This window comes from Larus michahellis, chromosome 4 (assembly GCF_964199755.1).
Source record: "Larus michahellis chromosome 4, bLarMic1.1, whole genome shotgun sequence".
Lineage (NCBI taxonomy): Eukaryota > Metazoa > Chordata > Aves > Charadriiformes > Laridae > Larus > Larus michahellis.
Genome location: NC_133899.1, coordinates 32156606 through 32171830, shown reverse-complemented (window position 1 = coordinate 32171830; position 15225 = coordinate 32156606). Strand labels below are relative to the sequence as shown.

General features: G+C 45.0%; 1 protein-coding gene across 1 annotated transcript; it reads left to right on the top strand.

Moving 5' to 3' along the window:
• Positions 1 to 587: 587 nt before the first annotated feature.
• Positions 588 to 9844, top strand: PLD4 (phospholipase D family member 4). The gene is given in 9 exon segments (XM_074586798.1): positions 588 to 647; positions 2264 to 2355; positions 2357 to 2467; positions 3163 to 3182; positions 3185 to 3345; positions 4257 to 4396; positions 6984 to 7149; positions 8201 to 8288; positions 9636 to 9844. Coding segments are annotated over 9 exon segments (1047 nt in total).
• The last annotated feature ends 5381 nt before the right edge of the window (positions 9845 to 15225 follow it).

The window sequence follows — 15225 nt, the reverse complement described above, 5'->3', positions numbered from 1 at the left end:
GGGTCATGGTTGCAGCGGGGGGGAGAAGGGGAGTTTAGACTTCAGCCTGGTCCATGTTCCCTTAATAGAGTCCCTTCTGGAAGAGACACCAGCATTGAAGACAACTCCCATGCACAGAAAGAGAGCAGGAGCCCAAGAGAGTCACACACAGGATGACACTGATGCTGTACACCATCACCCACGGCTTCTGCGCTTAATTATTAGCTTGTTGGCAAATGTGTTCGCTTGCAGCAGGACAAAAGTGGGTGTTGAAGGATAACTTGAAGAGGCAGGGATGCGGTTGTTTACACATGAGTTACCGCGGTGATTTTTGTGCGTAGATAGCACCAGGGAAAAAACTTCAGGGACCTGTCTCTATCGCTTCGGAGTCCGTTAATGTCACTCAGGACATGTAGTACATCGTTGTACTATGGCCATGTTGCACAGGTCCGTACTTAAATCTCAGAGCATTCTATAAAGCAATGGCAGTAACCTGCATTTTTAGCCTGTAACTGGCTTTATACAAATGTTGCCATGAAGTTTTATTTTTCCCCTTGCATACATTTCTGCTTTTCAGATTGTGAAAAAGAGCATTAAAAACATCCCTGATGTTTAATGAGTCCTCCAACATGAAATTAAGCGTGAACAATCAAAAAGTCGTCAAAACAGTAATTACTGGGATACACAACATTTCCTTACAAGAGCTGAGATTACACTGACGTTTCTGAGGAGAAGTAACAGATTAAGAAGAATGATTTTATTGCCCGTTTTAGAAATACGTGGAGGTTTTCGATCCTATTTATAAACAAGCGAGTGACAAAATCCTCATTGATTTATCCAGTAGGCTGATGAAACCTTGCCGAGAGGGAGTAATGCGGAGCCTAATCCCGCAGTCCTGGCTCAGGACAGCAAACCTTGCTCATACAAATAGCCTCACTGCCCCCATTAGCACCGCATTTATTTATTCAGCATGCCTAGGGCACCTGGACATCACGGTGTACAGCATGGCGACAGCCAAGAGGTGACTTAATAAAAATTTCTACGCTTAGCGTAGAAATGTCTTATAAAACCTGTGAGATGTTTAAGTCCTGCCAACGTGTTCAGAGGATGAAATGCAGAACTGTTAAAGACTGGTGGGATTTTTTGGCCATCGGTGAGAGGGAGAACAAGCCAGAGAGGGGAAAAAATTTTAGTAGATAGTTTAAAAAGATTTTTCTCATTCAAATCGCGGCCTGAAATGGATGGCCAGCACTGTAGATCTTGAGAAATGCAGAGAAAATGAAAAGTAAGAAACTTTATCCACACAGAAACTGAAATAGATACTTTCAGAAGCAACTGGTTTATGTGCAATTTTTCATAGCTGTGCTTTTAGGAGCTCACGTTTATAGCTACAGCCTCCTGAGCGCTCCCAGACTCAGTTCTTCCTGCCTGGAGGTTCAAAAGCTCAACTCTGAAGGGCATGTTGCCTATCACAGGGTGGTGGATGGTCCCAGCTCCCAAGAAGTGCCATCAGGAGCCAGGCATGATAATTGCTGGGGGGAAATGGAGCTGCACTGGTGGCTGTCTTTTCCTCCTTAATATAGGGCAACGTACAGAGCCTGGTGCTGGATGTGAGTAGCTGGACTCCAGATCTATTATTTTTTTTTCATCTACATTCAGGAAAAAAAAGGAAATACAGAAAAAGGGAAATGAAGCTAACTCGCCACACTAGAACCACAAGGAAATACTATTCACTCGTCACATGGATGAGATTTGTGTAGTTTCACTTAAGTGAGGTTTAAATTAAGAGGCAAAACCAGAATATGGTCAGAAACCATAAAATGTCCTGCTTCTGACATTTTCAGACCTGTTTTTTCTCCCCTGACTTCATGAACTTTCCCTTTATGGTAGTGCTGGCCTTGATCCCACAGCTGATCTTGTGTTATGGATTTCCTTGTTTTGATTTTGGTGGAAATTTTCTTGAACATTCACTTGTCTTGTCCTAAAATAAAGCTAATCAATGTCAAACTAACCATAAGGTTTGGGGAAAAAACAGGTTCTTGATATGTTGGCACAGGAAAAATTAAAACAAAACTAAAATCACGGTCCTCACATAAACCAACCCCTATGTAGCTTGTCATCCTCACTTTCAGGGATGTATCTAAGAATAGTCTGCCAGTAGCTGAAAGCAGAATTACTTTTCAATGGTTGTGATTTACTACCCGCAACAGGTAGGCATCCATTAGCTTGTGTATCAGTGGCTTGGTGACTGCCTAAATCTTCTCTTATTTGGATTCTGTTCTAGTTTCAAATCTTAGGGACAATTTTGATGCTTGCTCTTGTTGTCCTGATGGCTGTTTACTTCATGAGAGTGGACAGCATAGTTGATCCTAAGGGAAGAGGCGATTGTCAGCCTTTGTGAAGAGGTGGAGGAGGAAGAAGGACTCTATGGATAGCTCCCAGGAACCACAATAATTGAGGACACCAATAGGTCCGATGATTCCTGCAGGTAAGCTATGCCCAATGGCACACGGAGAAGTAACCACCAGGTGAAGAAATAGTTACAATGCTGACAATATCACTATGGCTTTTGTTCTCTTCCCATGGTATATTAAGTGATAAGGTACCACTCATTTGGGAAAAGTGGGGGTGTTATTTACGCATTGGGTCATTGGTAGCTGCCTGTTATGAGGTGTGGTAGGGGCAGTATTGCAGCTCTGCTCCTGGTCCTGTGCTTGTATGTTCAGCACAGCTCTGTTGCTGCTCCACCACCTCCATTCATCCTCCCTTCATGGCAGCGGTGGGAGGCGGCAAAGCAACCAGCGGGCAAAGCAGCCTCCCCTGAGCTCACCCTCTTTCAGAGGCTGGAGGGGGCAGTGGGTGTTTGTCCTGGCAGAGGGCAGAGAGGGTACCAAAGCGACATCCAGCCCCAGGGGGTTACTTTTTTCCTCATCTTTAGGGTGGTAAAATAAAAAGCTCAGAACAGCTACTGAGAAGCCATTTTGCTGGTTTTGGGAGGACAATGTACGATATATGCTTGGCTATAAAAACTGGGTATGGAGAGTGCTCCCGGCTGCTTTGTCCAGCTCAGCTTGTTTGCTTTTGAGGTTGACGTCCAAATGGCCTACTGTACCGCCTGAAAGGTGCTTGGTTTCCTGCTTGGGTCACAGTCTCTTGCTTCATAATATACAGTTGTCATTGCAGCTTTGAACTTCTGGATGATGTTCCTATGACTTAGCTTTTCAGATAAATAGCACTGCAGCCGAACTCTTGTACCGAGCCCGGATGAGTCTCCTTGATATGGCCCATGAAATAATTCATGTGGCTTCTTACTACTGGTCCCTTACTGGGAAGCATGTCAACGTCAATGATTCATTTTCCAAGCAAGTAAGAGAAAATCAATGACAAAGACATCTATGGTTGTGTGTCTTATGTACGTGTGGCAGATGGCAGATTGTGTCATCTGTCTCCCAGAGACATTGCTTGACTCTTCCTGCAAACCCAGAAAGCTTTTCCATGCTAGTCCGAAGCAGCAGACCAACTTTCCTCCTCCAGTCAAGTTAGGCTCCATCTAGTCTCTGTCCGTGTCTCTGGATATTTTTATGCTGTATTTTAAGAGCAATCAGAGGTCAGCCTCAAAACCACGCTCTCTTACCCTGCAGAAGGTGACCCTGTGGTAGGGGCAGCCAGTGGCTTGGCTGAAGAGCCTACAGCATCCCTGATACACAAGTGAACATGCCAATTCCCACTGGCTAGCTGGAAGAGACAGGAAGCAAAGTCTGCTGGACGTTCGACTGCTTCAGAGGCTGCTTCTCCCCCGTCTACATACACAGCATCTGCATTCACCTGTTATGCAGGTGTCCCTGCACCACGCTGTTGGGCAGCAGCTTAGCCCTTTGCAGGGCTGTCCTCCTGGGCACCCTGTGCAGCCAGGCTTCCACGGGACCTCTCTGGCTCTACCACCAAAAGTAAATGACGGAGGCCGTGGCACAGGCTCACCTTGCCACCGTCCGCCATGTTTACTTGTCCCTTGGCTCTCTTTTGGCCTGTGGCAGCTGGCACCCTCCCAGGCAATCTTGAGCAGGGCCTGGGGGACTATTCTGAAAAGCAGAAGGGCCAAGTCCGCCTTATTTCAGGCAGGTAAGGAGTTCAGTCCTGTGTCAGGACACGGAAGGCTTGCGGAATGATAGTGGTCATGCTATTGCAGTGAAAACTGAACAGATCATCTGAATATAAATGAGTCACAGTCTGACAGCAGAAGGATGAAATCACTGACCTGTGTGTTTTCTTCTTTACAGGCTTCTCCTCCAGCTTTTTGTCCAGAGCGTCGCATCCAAGACCGCTCTGCTGTAATCAATATTATCAGTGAGGCACGGAAATTTGTCTATGTTTTCATGATGGAGTATTTCCCTACCAGGCACTTCATTCATTCAGAAAGGTACAATTTTAATCCTGAACAAGTCAGTTGACTGCACTATTTAAAGGAAAAATATACTATTCCCCTCCTTATGCAAGGAAAATATTCAGTGGAGAGAAGTGAGGCTTTGTTTTGCATTCACGACTGCCTTTTGGGCGGTGCAAATACTGATGCTGCAGGGAAGGTGGTATCCAACACTGCCCATGTGCTTCGCTGTCCTTTTAGAGCAGCCTCCTGTGCCCTGCCCAGAGCAAGAAAACTGTGAAGCGCCAGACTAGGGACAATCAGGTGCAGTTCCCTTCAAAACGCACCAGAGCATCTTTATGGATAGAGAGAGGAATGGAAACAGCAGAAATATATCTGACTTAAGGCTTTTCAGAGAAAATATTGCTTTGCTCCCCGCTTCTGCTCCTGTTTATCCCTTTCTGTTCTTTACTTCTGAAGACTCTTGACTTCTGGCTCTGCTGCCTGTTTGACCCACTTGTCCTGTAGTTTAGAGGCCGATTCTTAACTGTCCTTGCCGACCTTTGCAATGGTAGATAAAACAGTCTCTAAAAGAGACTTCTTGGCTTTTGTTTTCCTTTTTTTTATAATTCCATCTAAGGACGTCCAGGTTCCCAAAGCGTGCTGGGTGCATGCAGCAGCAGGTCTCCAAGAGAAGGTGGTAGTGGTGGTCTGGAGGGATCAAATTGCGTGTGGCGGATGACTGACACGGTCCCCATGGGCTGCCCGAGATCACAGCAAAATGATGCAGACTCTGCACATCAACTCAAATCTGAGTAACACGGAAAGTTACCCAGTCATGGGGCAACAACTAAGACTCCAAATCCTCTTAGATATGCTTGAATTAGGATGTTTACATGCAACCAAGTGCTCTGAGTATTATCTGCTTACAACATTCCCGAGTTTTCCAATCGTCTAAATAATCTGACTGAGAAAGAATTTCAAGCAAAATAATTATGTACAATGTGGCTTGTAAAGAACAGGGCGAGCTCCAGACTGCATTTAGGCACAATTATACCAAGCGTCACGTCCTCTGGCATGAGTCTGTAAATCCTCTGTTGTTCAGCTGGGCATGTGTGTGTTAGCAGGAAGGGTGTAGGATCATGGATAGACACAGATAATTCCACTGTCCTTGAAACAAAATCTCAAAGTCTAGCTTCCACTTGGAGGATATTTTTTATAAATCAAACAGCTTAGAGGATTTTTTGGTTTCTATGTTGTACAGTTGAATCTCTGGGTTTCTCATCTCCTGCTCTTAGCCAAGAATAGGTTCACAGAAAGTCTCTTCTCCCCCTTAGGAATGAGTGTGTTAATATTCCTCATTCTTCATCTGAAGCCTTAATCCGCCATTTGTGACATCTAGGGCCGGAGCTGATGCAAACAAGAGTTTGAAAGGCCTAGGGGAAGTGGTGCGGGGCCTCGGGCTATCGCCACAGCAACCAGCTGTAGTGTAATGAATTGAGGCTGATTAGTTCAGGTTAGGTTCCTCCAGCAGCTGAGGCAGAGGGAACAAAGCTGCTGTCTTAATGCTTGAGCGTTAATCAACTAGAAACCAATATATTTAAAAAATGGAAACTGTTCAAAAATAGCACTTCTAAATAGCATGTTTTCCCAAGTTTTTCAGGATCTACGAGTCAGCCTGAGCCTGAAAGCACACGGCTGGTCTGTTGTTCAGGATAGGATGATGTGCGAGGGAGGATTTGAGAATTCAGGCCTTTGTACAGGAGACCAAAAGGAATCAGTTAGGCACATTAATTCATCATTGCTCATGGGACTGTGAATGACTGCCGGACCTCTCTCTCTGTATCAGTCCTCCAACCTCTAGTAAAGATGCTTGTCTTCCTCTGTGCAGCACTTGTTAGGATCTACGGAATGAAAATGTTACACGGGCGTTTGCAGTTATTAGTCCTGGGATGTACACTGTCCAGCTCTTAGTCTTGTGTAGTTGGGTGAGGGATTAGGGAAAAATTTTATCCCTTAAGCTACTGCCAATGCTAATGTCATGAAAGCGGACAGCCCCGTGTTCACGAGAGCACAGCCGCGTTTGTTACCTCGAGGGCACACAGCATACTAAAGAGGGCAAGGAGGGCCGGGGAGGGATAGAGCCTGCCTGCGCTGGCTGACGGTACGGGACCACTGCAGGCACTAGAAATGGTCTCCAGGATCCTGAAATGGCCATAGTCTGCAAAATGGCTCTTAGGTTTTCCTCGGGGCTCTGCACTGCCCTGTTTGCTTCCTGCTGTATGACCTAGCTTGACGTTGGAGTTGCTGTTGTCATTTTCAGTTTCCTAAGGAGATGAGCATGATGACACCATGCTGTGTGTGTATCTGTGTACATGCACTATACTCAGGCTTTAAACTTTTTGATCAATTGCAACCAAATTTGGCAGAGAGCGGAGCTCTTGAAACACACTGGGAAAAGAACTGGCTGGGTAGAAGGCAGAAATCTTATTTATACCTCCAGTGAAGGCACGAGTGCTCCTCTTACGAGACATCAGGGATCCCATCTGTGCACTATGTCACTTGTATTCTCAGTTAATTGTCACAGCTTTATACTGAACTGTTTCAAAAATACTCCTCTTTCCATCCACTTACTTTTCTCTAGATACTGGCCAACCATTGACATTGCTCTGAGAACTGCAGCTTTCTACTACAGAGTACCAATCTGGCTTCTGGTCAGCTGCCGGATGCAATCTGACCGAGCCATGCTCTGCTATCTGAGGTCCCTGCGTGCTCTCAACAACCCACACGCCTACATCAGCGTCGACGTGGTAAGATAAGAAAGCTCATTTTTGGAAAGACAGCTGGAGAATATGGGTCCCCCACTGACTTTTGAGTCTAAGCTGCCAGTTGCGTGTGCAAACATCAGGTTTTAGAGGAGCAGATTGTCCATTGCTGCAGTGACTGTTTCAGGTCCTTAAGAAAATAAGGCCTAAGAGATAATCTTTGAGGAAGCAGCTATTGCAAGCTACTAGTGACACCAAGGGATGTGCCAAGCTGCAGCACTGGCGACATTATTCGGGCAGTCGCTTTTGCTGAGTAGCGTGACAGTAACAGTTTATATGACAACTTACTGCTCTTCTCATAGACCTTTTCCTGCATGGAGTATCTTAAATGGGTCTAATTACTATCGTTTTTTTACAATTGAGAATTCTGCTGACTGCCTATACAAATGGACCCATTTTTGAACACTATTACACGTAGGCCATAGGCTGTGGGCTGGAATGCATCGATGTGGGCTGGGGATGGTGTGGAAGCTCCCAACATAATGCAGTTACCACAACAGAGAGAAGTCACAAATGTAAGGAGGATTGGTTTTTACCAAAAGAAAAAGGAACAGAAATGTAAATTTTAGTCAGAGTAAATGTAAATTTTAGTCAGAGTTAATGCAAAAAGTTAGGCATTATTGTTGCCTGCAGTACCCCTCGTGTCTGTGATCAGCCCATTCTAGCACAAAATAAGAGCAGCAATCAGTGGTAAATGCGGATCTATTAAACAGCTGCCTAAAACTGCATTTAATTGTCTGCCCTATAATGATAATAGCTGTGCCACTAATGGAACATTGTGAAGCAAACATTATCCCTATCTGATCTCAATTGCCTATCCAATTTTATGTATACTGGAAGTACTATTTGTTAGTTTTCTTGGATAAGAGTAAAATCTCTTTTATGGTACATTTAATAACAGTGTGTGGAATACTCTCTTCTGTTCTTTCTGTACTCTTCTGTTCTTTGAGAATATAGTAAATCTGCACTGTCCAATTATTCAGTCTGTTCCTCACTCTGGTATTTCTATTTATGTTTTTAATTTCTCTCCCTCCAGAAAGTCTGAATTGTTCCAGTTTTGAATCACACAAACATTCCTCATGAGAGAGTGAATTATATCAAATATATCAAAGCAGCCTATATTGGTATGTATTCCATTATCCCAAACACTTACAGCATCTTCAGATCTATAGACTGAGATAGGATGGTCTGCGATATCAAGAAAGACCTCATTTTGTCACATAAAGCAGATAACGTGTCAAAGTATATGGCTTTATCAGAATGTCTGCCCTGGGTAAAGAAGTAGAGATGTGAAGGGGAGAAAATAATGTAGGTCAAGTTCAGTAAGAGATTATTTCATATGATTGTGAACCATTAAGAACAGAAGATGACACGTCTGAGCGCACAGGCTGTGCCAAGCACAGTAGGAATTTCACAGACTGCACGCTCAGAATGATGCAGCGATGGCTGATGCTCTGGTACGTAACGCTATTGCGCTTTCATAAAAACAAATTGCTGGGAGGAATTAATTCCACGCACTGTTTGTTGAACAGAACTCTAGGAAAGGAAATGAGAAAACGGTAATGTCGATTGCTGCTCAATTCCTGAAAGTCAGGATGGTGTTTATTTTTCATTCTTTTATTCGGATCCCTCAGAAAAGGGAATGTGAAAGGGCTCTGGCATTGCAGTCAGCTCATCCTCCAAGCCATGCAAACCGGCAAATAGCCCGATCTTCCAATGGGCTGAGGACTTGCAGCTCCAATTGCCTTTAATAGAACTTGTTTCTCACTGAGTTGTCTTTCGAAGACAGATACGCAGATAATTTGTTTTCGTGCCTAAGCACTTTCTGGAACTGACAAGTAGATTTTTCTGGCTAAGACGAAGACCAGGAGAAGTGCTAAATGATAAAATGTGTATTTTTTTCACAGTCTTTGATTTTATGAATTGTGGTAGCTTTAGAGAGAGCCCTAGACAATGTCTACAGCTGGATTCCCAGCTTTGCCTGGTTTAGAAGCGGGCATTGCATGCTGAGCTCAGAACAGCTCCTGGGGATTTATTGATCAAGGGTCCAGTTTCTCCATTTGTTTTCCTTTAACAAGTAAAGATAATTAAGTCCATTAAGGATTTTTTTTCTTTTTAAACACAGAAACCCATATCAAACGCTGGCTTTTATCCCTCTTAATACCCAAATGTTGCCCTCTATTCCCATATTTATAATGAGGAGATTCGTGAGTAGGTTCTCCGTACAGCACAGGCTGTAAGGAATCAGACTGTTTGGAAGCTTCAGGGTTGCAGTTAATACTGACTTTCTGAAAGCTGAGTTCTGGAATGAGAAGGAGGTGACCTGATTTTTGCTGCTCCATTGGTCCTAATGAGATTTGCAGTTGTACAGCAAATCAGCAAAGCCAGGCTTGTGGACTTAACAAGTACACAGATCAAACAGAGCACTGGGAAGTGAATGTTTTCCAATTAGCTACTTTTCCATTGCATAGGGACTTCCTATTGGTCGGAAGATTACTTCATTAAGACAGCTTGCGAGGGAGTAATTATCAAACAGAATTCGACCAACCCACAAAGAAGGCAACTGCCTACCCAGGAACCATTAAGAAAACTTTTTGGGTGAGACTGGAAGTCCAAACACGCAGTGACTCTGGAAGATGTGGAGGGACAGAAAGGCTGCCAGCAGAGGGGCAGAGTCTGAAGTTAATTGAAATATACCTTTTAAATAGAAACAAAAATACATTTGAACCTTGTTCCCCATGCAAAACAAGGAGCTTGCTTCTTTATGTCTTTGTCGGAGAAATTGCTTTCTCGTGATATCCAACACTGATGATGTGAGAACTTCTCATAGTTGAGTATACCTGCAAAACCATTAGTCAGTGTGTGACATATCCTTTTTGTGTAATTACCTCATCCCAGAGTTAATGAAACGCATACAGTGTTATATGACAAGCTGTCTGATATTAAAGCACACATGGAAAATACAACCAGGTCTTAATACATTAGAGATACAGACCGTTATTGCTGTGCTATTTTATCTCAGGAAGCTATATGTTTCATCCTTAGTGTTCCATTAACAGTGTTTGCTTACATGTGTTTAAGCATTTTTTAACAAACTCCAAGCCACTTTACGATTTGAGTCATGTAAGTAATCACCTACAGCAGTGAGGGCAGATTTTTAAAATCATTTAGGAATTAGAGGCACAGGGGATACCTGTATGTCCGTGTTGAGGCCAGTTGCCAGAGTTAAATGAACACCAAGCTGAGTGGTGCGGTCGATGTGCCAGAGGGACAGGATGTCATCCAGAGGGACCGGGACAAGCTAGAGAGGTGGGCCCGAGCAAAACTCATGAAGTTCAACAAGGCCAAGTGCAAGGTCCTGCACTTGGGTCAGGACAATCCTCATTATCAATACAGGCTAGGGGATGACATGATAGAGAGCAGCCCTGCAGAAAAGGACTTGGGGGTACTGGTGGATGAAAAGCTGGACAGGAGCCAGCAATGTGTGCTTGCAGCCCAGAAGGCCAATCGCATCCTGGGCTGCATCAAAAGTGTGGCCAGCAGATCAAGAGAGGTGATTCTACCCCTCTACCCTGCTCTGGTGAGACCCCACCTGGAGTACTGTGTCCCGCTCTGGAGCTCTCAGCACAAGGAAGAACATGGACCTGTTGGAGCAGGTCCAGAGGAGGGCCACGAAGATGATCAGAGGGCTGGAGCACCTCTGGTAGGAGGACAGGCTGAGAGAGTTGGGGTTGTTCAGCCTGGAGAAGAGAAGGCTCCAGGGAGACCTTGTAGCCCCTTCCAGTACCTGAAGGGGACCTACAAGAAAGCTGGGGAGGGGCTGTTTGCAAGGGCATGGAGCAATAGGACGAGGGGCAATGGTTTTAAACTAGAGCAGGGTAGGTTTAGATTAACACATTAGGAAGAAGTTTTTTGCAATGAGGGTGGTGAGACACTGGCGCATGTTGCCCAGAGAGGTGGTGGAGGCCCCATCCCCGGAGATATTCAAGGCCAGGCTTGATGAAGTTCTGAGCAACCTGATCTAGTTGAAGATGTCCCTGCTTACTGCAGGGGAGTTGGACTAGATGACCTTTAAAGGTCCTTTTCAACCCAACACATTCTGTGATTCTATGAAATGCCTGGGATTTAAATCTTGGGGCTTGTTCCCAGCTCAGCTGCCCTGGACCTCTGCATGTCCGGGGGTCTGTGGATGTCTCTGCGTTGGCCTCATGCAGCAAATGGGATGGGGGGAGAGGGGTGAAGCTGCTGCGTGAGTGCTGGTGTGGCAGAGGCATCCCACCTGCACCGTGGGCAGTTCCCGGAGAGCCTCTTTGCTCATTTAGGCCTGTCCTGGTGCTGGCCCTGACCAGTGTTGTGTGTCTAGGCTGCCTTTTCTTCTGCAATCATGTAGGGACCACAAAACTGAGCCATCTGGAGCCTTATGTCCTTATCTGCTACTGTGCGGTGGCTCTGCCCTGGGTGGCTCTCAGAAGGGTCAGGAAAGGAAAGCTGGGTATGTGCTCCAGCTGTGGAGGGGTGCAAGTGACACCGGGCTGGGGCTCTGTGATCCTCATTGGTGCCAGACACCTTTTCCTGACACTGGAAATGGAGTTCCAAAGTGCCCTTTTTGCTTTGGGAGTGAGGTACAGCAGAGGCAAGAGAGCCCAAGGTGAAAGCCCAGAGCATGGCTCCACAGAAGGGTTGGGCAAACCCCCTGTCCTGCCACTCCATCTCTGACCTGTGAAAGGGCAGTGAACTTCTCCAGCTCCAAAAGGCGTGTGGCAGCTTGTGGCTTCACTCCCGTCCTGGCAGGGCCTCATTCAGCTGCATTTTGGCTCTGAGGCCATCTCTCTTGCCACAGACACAGCTCTGGGTAGCGGGAGTACGGGCTTCCCCATCACGGTGCAACCTCCCCATCCTCCAGAGGAGGTGTTTTGGTGCTTTTGAATCCCTGCCCTGTGCTGAGAATGACAAAGGGACCTGATGTGATTGTCTGTATGTGACATAAGACACAAGTCTTACGAGGAGCGGCTGAGGGAGCTGGGGTTGTTCAGCCTGGAGAAAAGGAGGCTGAGGGGAGACCTTATCACTGAAAGGAGGTTGTAGCGAAGTGAGGGTCGGTCTTTTCTCCCAAGTAACAGGTGATAGGACAAGAGGAAACGGCCTCAAGTTGTGCCAAGGGAAGTTTAGATTGGATAATACAAAAAAAAAAATTTACACTGGAAGGGCTATTAAGCATTGGAACAGGCTGCCCAGGGAAGTGGTTGAGGCACCATCCCTCAGATATTTAAAAGACGGGTAGGCATAGTGCTTAGAGACATGGTTTAGTGGTGGTTTTGCTAGAGTTAGGTTGATGGTTGGACTAGATGCTCTGAAAGGTCCCTTCCAACCTAGGCAGTTCTATGATTCCATGATATCTTTGTGAATACACACAAATCCCCATACAAATAAGGCCCCTTCCCCATGAAGTCTTTTGGAGATGATCCCAACCAATCTTCCAATTTTTGGTTTCCAGGCTGTTCCTTAGCTGTCTCTTCCAGCCATTTCCAAGATTCCTTGGATTGTTTTATCCATCATTACAAATCAATGCTTCTTGTTATTAAGGCAGATTTTTAAGACATGTAGTTACATTTATAGAACCATAGAATAGTTTGGGTTTGAAGGGATCTTTAAAGGTCATCTAGTCCAACGCCCCTACAATGAGCAGGGACATCTTCAACTAGATCAGGTTACTCAGAGCCCCCTCCAACCTGACCTGGAATGTTTCCAGGGACGGGGCAGATAACACTGAAATTTTGGAAGTATTCACATAGACGCCAACATACTGAGGAAGATGCAGGTGCTTTTAGCACCCTCCTCCCCTATTTTCTTTCTAGAGGCTGCTTATCATTTTGAGATTTCCAATCACTAATCAAAATTTCTGGCAAAGTAGAACCTCCCCAGCTGGGTTTCACTAGCTCCATTTCATGGGTTTATTATCCTGTACCAACAAACCCATCTGACCACGCACTGTGTTAATACTTGCATGCAAGAATGACATTGGACAGATGAGCACATGTGAATGGTGGGTCAGTTTGAAAATCTTTTTGAGAAGTGATGTCTTTAGCCAACAAAACTATTTTCTACTGAGGAGTGTAATCCTCTAGATGGCACTCGAAGCTATGTTTTCACTGGTTTTAGGGGATAGCTATTGCAGGAATAAGAAGAAAACTTCTTCCTCTGCTTGTGAACTCAAATCTGACAGGGCTGGATAAGTTGTTCAGTGGGACAGAGCTTTTGGGCAAGCTGGGATACTTGTCTTCATTAGCATCTATTTATTATCCTTAGACGGATTTTCTAGTTTGGCTTGCAGGCAGTTCAGATTTTTCTCAGTATTGGTTTATTCATGTCTAGAAAAAGTTCCTGGTTTGGATCCTGGGCATGGATACTCTCCTCTGCTCAGCTCATCTCATGTACCTGTGTTAGATGGAGTACAACTTAAGTGACCTGGCCCTGCTTTACTTGAGTTAAAGTAAACCAGTAGCCTCATTTCTGAGAGCCCTTGGTCTGGTGCGGTGCCTTGTGGCTGCAGCACCGCTGACAGCAATGCAGGTGACAGCAAGCCAGAACCTAGCTGGCTCCACAGGTTTATGAGCTCTGACAGGACTACAAAGTCACCTGGCTTCACACATTAAGGCTTCCAAAAGCTTTGGTATTATCTGTTTTCAATTTTATCCCCCATTACCCAGGATTTTCCTTTCCCAGTTGTTCCAGATAAATCATACATCTGTTGCTTTCGTCCAGGTACTGAGAAAACTTTTCATCTACCATTTATGCTGTGTCAGTTTTTTGACAGTTGTAAATATCTCCATAATCCCTGGAGGATAGCTCTCCTGTCAGGAGCACTGCCTCCTGGACCTCTGCTCTCTGCAGTTTCCTGAGGAGGGGAAGCGGAGAAGGGAGCGCTGATGTCTTCTCCCTTTTACCCAGTGATAGGACACATGGGAATGGTTCAAAGCTGCATCAGGGGAGGTTCAGACTTGACATTAGAAAACATTTCTTTACTGAGAGGGTGGTCAAACACTGGAACAGGCTGCCTAGGGAGGTGGTCAATGCCCCAAGCCTGTCAGTGTCTAAGAGGCATTTGGACAATGCCCTTAATAACATGCTTTAACTTTTGGTCAGCCCTGAAGTGGTCAGGCAGTTGGACTTGATGATCATTATAGGTCCTTCCAACTGAACTATTCTATTCTATTCTATTCTATTCTATTCTATTCTATTCTATTCTATTCTATTCTATTCTATTCTATTCTATTCTATTCTATCCCTACCCTACCCTACCCTACCCTACCCTACCCTACTCTTCATATGTATTATTTCATTCAGGATTAATTTCTGCTATCTTGCCTTTGGGATATATGAGAGGTCCTGCTTCAAATATAGCAACAAAGTAGCCAACCAATAGAGATGTATTCATGTCTTAACAACGCAAGATATTACCAAGGTGGGAGTGTCTTTCTTTTAAATGCATTTATGCCTTCTTTTGCATGTCAAATCACAGTTGTAGGTTTGTTTGGCTGGAGACTGCACGTAGATGTTAGGCTGAACTTTTTCAGATGTTAAAAAATAAGCAGTAATCAAGGAAACTACCGCAGTTAAAAGAACAATCTGAGCATCTCAAACTAGGTATGCAGGTGGGGTCAGAACCACAGGAGCCCGTTGACAAAATGTCTATGTCCTGCAGGATTGTGTCTGTGCTCCTCGCGCTCTTTTGAGCTCTGTTCGTAGCTATTCCTGTGGTCAGGCTGTTGGGTAATACCTGTTACCCTTGTTGGTTTTTTGCTAACCTTCACCTTTCCCAAAGTTGATAGTAGCCTATATGGAGGAAGATTTTATTGCTGCTTCTTTTCTCTGCTGCTCTTCCCTTACCTTTCCCTTCAGAGATCACTGGAGTTCTCTTTAGAATATTTAAGCCTACCGCAAAGTACAGAAATGAAGCCCATCTCAAGCTACAGAAGGTTAGACAACCAAGTACACTTTTACAACCCATTTTTAAAATATTTTGTTGTGTCTGCTTCCCCTGTACTAAGTAGAAGATGGAGG